The sequence below is a fragment of the Trichinella spiralis genome (assembly GCF_000181795.1).
Source record: "Trichinella spiralis strain ISS 195 chromosome Unknown Scfld1088, whole genome shotgun sequence".
NCBI classification, from domain to species: domain Eukaryota; kingdom Metazoa; phylum Nematoda; class Enoplea; order Trichinellida; family Trichinellidae; genus Trichinella; species Trichinella spiralis.
The window spans coordinates 1-6,430 of NW_003528027.1; the positions used below are offsets into that span (position 1 = coordinate 1).

General features: G+C 31.4%; 2 protein-coding genes across 2 annotated transcripts; both read left to right on the forward strand.

Annotated features, from left to right (window-relative positions):
• Positions 1-8: 8 nt before the first annotated feature.
• Tsp_12775 (conserved domain protein) lies at positions 9-539 on the forward strand. The gene has a single exon (XM_003370145.1). The coding sequence runs from the start codon at positions 9-11 to the stop codon at positions 537-539; it is 531 nt and encodes a 176-aa protein (XP_003370193.1).
• A 4,239-nt stretch (positions 540-4,778) lies between these two features.
• Positions 4,779-6,371, forward strand: Tsp_12776 (putative KH domain protein). Its single transcript, XM_003370146.1, has one exon. The coding sequence runs from the start codon at positions 4,779-4,781 to the stop codon at positions 6,369-6,371; it is 1,593 nt and encodes a 530-aa protein (XP_003370194.1).
• Positions 6,372-6,430: the final 59 nt, after the last annotated feature.

Sequence of the window (6,430 nt, forward strand, 5' to 3'; positions counted from 1 at the left end):
TAGTAGATATGTTTGAAAAACTTGAAGAAAATATTTCGCTTTATCACATGAAGAATTTGCTAACATTGACACGGCTGCAGAACTTTCTTCATCTTCCGCCACCTGTACAAATTGGAGAAATTGAAAACGCATTTGCTACGAAGATTTATTCATCTTTGCACTACCCATTTGATGTTGCAAAAAGAATAATCGGTCCTAATAGCTTAACTGTAAAAGCGATACAAAATATTTGTGAATGTCGTATCCAGCTGCTACATGAAGAAAATAACACGATAAAAGTAATGGCATTCGCTGAAAATGATTATGATAGCATCTTGATGTTCAAACTTTGGAAAGCGTTTCAATGCATTAATTGCCTACTTGAAATCCATCCATTTTATAAAGACGTTGTGGGAGAAATTCAGCAGGCGGATTTTCAGTTTTGGGAACGTCAAATGGAAATTATTTTCAATAGTCTTCCAATTATTTCCAGTCTGCCAGTGTCACAGAATGATGCCACCTTTACTGTTTCCAGTGAAAATTTAAAAAGGACGTGCTAATTGTATTTATAAATTTTGTTGTTTTAATGTTACTGAATGCATGAAAAATGCTTCATCATTTTGAATGATTTTATTATTATCTTACTTCTTACCCAACAGTTTCTGTTGTTTATCATATTCACAATTCATTCTAATAATTCATAGCTAATTTTAATTTTGTAATGATGTTTCTTATTTGGCATTACTCTTTATCATAATTTTTCAATGTTCAAAGTTGAAAGTGCATTATCAAATAAATAATAAAATTTAAATTTTTGCTGTATTGTCCAGAAAATGGTAGTGAATCTGAGCATAAATTTTACTTACAATACCATCAGTCACTACCTTTGAGGAAACACAAGATCATTTTAGAAAGGTCATCTGAACACAAGGGCATACATTTGGGTTCTTTCATGTATACTGTTAGGGTTATACTGTTAAGAGAATAGGCCTTCTCTGCAAGTGCAATTGCTAGAACGCGTTGAACGCGCTATTCTATTGGACCTTCGTATCGTTGTCTTATTGGTTTTCCTTCTCCAATTGCTCATTGACTCAAACCCTCTACTTGTGATTACGTACAATATCATATCATTTCATTCGTCCAAATATTTTCATTTAGAATGATGTAACTTCAATAATAATGACGCAGTAATAATAATGAAAATATTTGTTATTCCAACATTTTCAATCCAAATTTATGAAGTTTTGCCATTCATTTAAATTATGATTGTTACTGAACTTACTGAAGACTATACTTCATAGCGATCAACACTTTTAACAATAATTATTTTCATCATTCCATATTTTATTGCACCAAAAGGCGTTATATCAAATGAGATATTAATAATACAAACCGAACACAAAAATAAGACGGCATTCATGCTATTCACATCCACAAGGCATAAATACATAATAACTGGCTTCTCATTAATAAAACTCATTGCAAAAGCAATGCAGAGACGCAAAAAATTTTTGGATCTCATTTGCATTTTCAGCCTGAACATTGTATACGTTTGATTGTTCACAATCTATTCCGTTGACTTGGCAATTGTAACGGTGTTGTCAAATCCACAATAGAAATTACTTTTTGCAACCAGTTGTGTACTGTAAAAGCTAGGTAAACTCACAAGCACTCGAAAACAAATGACAAAGTAACATTCTCAGGATTTTGGTAATTGTTTGTTTTTTCATTGAATAATTGTTTATGTTCATTCTGCTAAACATGCTTTTGAAACCATATAACAACATTAAGTAAGGTTTTCATAGTGAATTCCATTTACTTTATTTGCAAGTAAAACAAATGAAAATCAGATTATTATCACGTTATTGAATTTATCAAATATATAAATTTGCAAAAATATGCATGTTAAAACAATCACTTCACATAAAACCCTTCATAAAAAAGAGTGTATCTTTTGAGATTATGTAATAAACTTAAAGGAAATCATTATGATTTCCAAAACAAAAATTCTGTACAACAAATATTTGTCGTACACGTTTCAGTTACCTTCAAAATTAATTGAACGGTATGAATCGCATAATCAATGAAATTCGTCTGTTGTAGTAGAAAATTGAATTTTAAATTGGGTTTTCTAATTGAATTCAGTCATATAAAAACATTAATCATTAAAATTATCAGTATTGTTATTCATTTATTTATTAAATTATTCGCTATTAGTCGATATTAGTTGTGCATCATTTTAAGATGATATTCGAAAATCAGATCTGCGCTTGTGGAATTGGAGTGCAAAATTTGCATTATTCATCTCAAAAAATAAATAAATAATTTATAAATTGAATATAAAAATTAAACATTATGTGGAATGAAAAAAATATTTCATTAAAACGCAATTTGTGTGCTACTTGTGGATCTCTTCAGTATTTGCACTGAATTAAAAAAAACAGAGATATCTTTCAATACCAAATAATTTCATATTGTAAGCATGTTATGGACAAGAATTAAACCGGGACTTATTACACTATATGTTTTAATCGTTCAGTACGTCTATTCGATTTTTAATTTTAATTTTTCCGATTAGAAGAATTGAACTTCATGGGAATCATTTAATGATTTCCTAACTTTCCTAAGTAAAGTTGTTTAAATATATTGATATGAAGGTTTGTTATTCCACTGCCTGATTGGTATTGTTCTTCTATAAAATATTTAACGCGTTCTGCACAAGTTAGTAGCTCCATATTATGAATCAAAAGAATTTTCTTATAAACTAAATAAATTTTGTATGGTTTTTATGAACAGTTTTGGAAAACATTCAATGAATTACTGATTTTTATCAAATCGAGATTTCTAGCATTAACATAAATGTTACGTGTGTAATAAAAAATTTGAATTCTTTTTTAATTTGATATATATGAAGTGTATAATTTTGTGAATTTTTAAATAAATATGTACTGCGTTTTCAAAGTAAATTGATCTGAGAAGTTAAAATTGAAATTTTTAGTTTAGTGTTTTACAGAAATTGTGAAAATGTCAATATATTAAAGAGAACAGTTCAATTTTATAATGTTCATGTGTTTTTACTAAATTATATATATATATATATATAATGAAACAAGAAAGATAAGGAATTATTGTTGGAATTTCGAATTAACAAGATATAGACATTGAAAAATCAAGTGACAAATAAACAACAGAAAATGACAGATAATGACAGCAATTATAATAACATATAATACAAAAAATATAATACAAAACCACCACTTGGCATTAAATCGGCTCTGGCATGAGATACATCGAAGCTTCAAGAAACGGCTCCATGGTACGCCCGCCGCTGGTGTATTCACCCGTGTACATCATAACCGGTCGCTGCTTTTCAGCGTACCTATTACGTATTTGTCTAATGGAACCAGGGGCAGGATTTCTTGAAAGCAACTGGATAATTGGCGTTTTCATCACGGTTTTTTCTTCTTAAAGAAAATGAAGTGACCTGCACAATCCAAGCTCAATTCCACCCGCTGTTTTGTTGAGCCGATTATCGCAACATTCCAAGTGGTTTCTCGGCCACCTATTTACACCATGTACATTCCAAGGTAGCAGTCATATTATCAGTCACCCAGTCCTGCCTAAAGTAATGAAATTAAAATTTCTGACCCCAAATTCAATTTTAAACCCAAGTTCAGGTTCCAAGACATGAATTTTTTTCACAAAATTCGAAAGACATTGATAGTAAGATTATGATACACATGATTTCCATCACTCGGTATTATCGCATCAACTGAGATACATCATGTGCAATTGAACCCAGTACGTGAAATTCGCGTTTCCGTGTTTCACATTAACAATGAATCATGCGCACGACCATCAATGCTGCCCAAAAAATTTCCATACTAATTTTGATGTGAATATTCACCGTATTTATTTGTTATTGAAAAATTAATATTCATTAATAATTATGTTTGCAAGCAACAACCAGCTCAGTTGCTTTCTTTTTCAACTTTTATGTTTTTTTCAACTACTTTAATCTTTCAACTTTTCAACTTTTTCTTTAATTTATTACTAAACTATAAATGAAACATTAGGACCAATTTTATTTTTATTGTTTTAACTATTTCCACGTAAAATGGTTTCATTAATATTATATTGGTGTAGTTCATGATATATGCAGCCATGTTTCAAACAGTCACTTCTGGAATTAACTTTTGATTTATACTATGAAAAACCAAGGAAATAAATTGGGAAAATAAATTTTTAACTAATTTTGCACGTTGTTTTAAAATTATGAAACAAATGTAAATCTCACACAGGTCAGTTAAATAAAAATTATATTGCTTCTAATTGAAATATGACTGCCTTGAAAATGCAAATTTGAAAAGTTAAATTAACATCAACATCAATGCCTTATTTTAAAAGAAATTTCATTGCTCACTATGAGAATGGGAAGGTAGCTGAGTTCTCATTCAAATTCAGCATGGGCATCATACGACGCTCAATAAAACTCATTAATTTGGAACCTTACGCTAACTTAAAAATATTATAAAAATAATGTTAAAAAACGTTTAACAAATAAAACTACAGCATATGTGTTTTTCAATTTGCGGTAGGAATATTTTAAATAAATAATTTTTTAAAAACCTTTTCAATTATAATAACTCCTAAGAATGACCTTTGTTTAAAGCCATATCGCTTTAAACAAAACTAAACTTTAAAAGCAGCAGTTTAAAGTTGGGCCATAGATATATAAAATAGGTTGATTGAAGTCACAAAGCTCATTCTCTCATTCCTTCAATTATCACAACAGCAGTATGTCTTCGTTAAGTCAGCTGAGCAAAACAGTAAAGCAAGTCGATGAGGATTCCACCGAGCAGTTCATCACACAGCTGATAATTAATGTTGAAGAACACATTCTGCTTCATCATGTGAACAAGTTGCTTGCATTGCCAATGATTCAGCACATTATTCAGATTCCGACGCCTGAACCAAGTGGACAAATTAAGAAAGGGTTCGCAGAAACATGCTATTCAACTGCAGGCTTGCCGTATAATATGACAGGCAGAATAATTGGCCCGCGTGGTTGCACTGTGAAAGCTATTCAACTATTATGTGGATGTGGCATCGAGTTGAATTTCATAAAATATAATTTACTGCTAATCCAGATATTCGTTGAACCAGATTACGAGAGCATTGTGAAGTTCAAAATTTGGAAAGCATTTCAGCTCATTTATTGTTTGCTTCGCATGGATCCTTCAGGAAAAGATATGGTGCGAGTAATTCAATCTGATGATTTCAAATTCTATGAAAGCCAGGTTGAAATCATCATAAAATTCTTTATCATTCAGCAGCATTGTCATTCTGATATAAATGATGTAAGTGCTGTTTCAAGTAACCATTACTCAGTGGGTAAACGATTTTCAGTGGAAATGCTTAAAGTATTGGAAAAGCAAATGCTGACCAGTCACATGAACAACTTGTTAGCATTGCCAATGTTCCATGATATTTTCAGCATTCCATCACCAGCAGCGAGTGGTAGAGTTACAAATGGATATGCTAAGAAGATCTATTCACTTCTCGACTTTCCATTTAATATTGCAGGCAGAATAATTGGTCCTCGTGGTTTAACTGTGAAAGTGATTCAAACAGTTTGTGGATGCCGCATCCGACTGCGTTGGAAAGAAGTCAATGCGCTACAAATCGAAGTATTCGTCGAGCGTGATTTTGAAAGTATTGTGAAATTCAAGCTTTGGAGAGCATTTGAATGCATTCATTGCTTGCTAAAATCGTTTTATTCTGACGAAGACATGGTGAATGCAGTTCAATTAAAAGATTTGAAATTCTATGCAACTCGAGCTGAAATGTTGAAGGTTCATTTTCCCGTTAATTTATGTGGCGCAGATTTGTTGAATGCTCCATTAAATGAGAAGAATTCATTCATCACTGTAGGTATAGTAGATATGTTTGAAAAACTTGAAGAAAATATTTTGCTTTATCACATGAAGAATTTGCTAACATTGACACGGCTGCAGAACTTTCTTCATCTTCCGCCACCTGTACAAATTGGAGAAATTGAAAACGCATTTGCTACGAAGATTTATTCATCTTTGCACTACCCATTTGATGTTGCAAAAAGAATAATCGGTCCTAATAGCTTAACTGTAAAAGCGATACAAAATATTTGTGAATGTCGTATCCAGCTGCTACATGAAGAAAATAACACGATAAAAGTAATGGCATTCGCTGAAAATGATTATGATAGCATCTTGATGTTCAAACTTTGGAAAGCGTTTCAATGCATTAATTGCCTACTTGAAATCCATCCATTTTATAAAGACGTTGTGGGAGAAATTCAGCAGGCGGATTTTCAGTCTTTGGGAACGTCAAATGCACATTATTTTCAATAGTCTTCCAATTATTTCCAGTCTGCCAGTGTCACAGAATGATGCCACCTTTACTGTTTCCA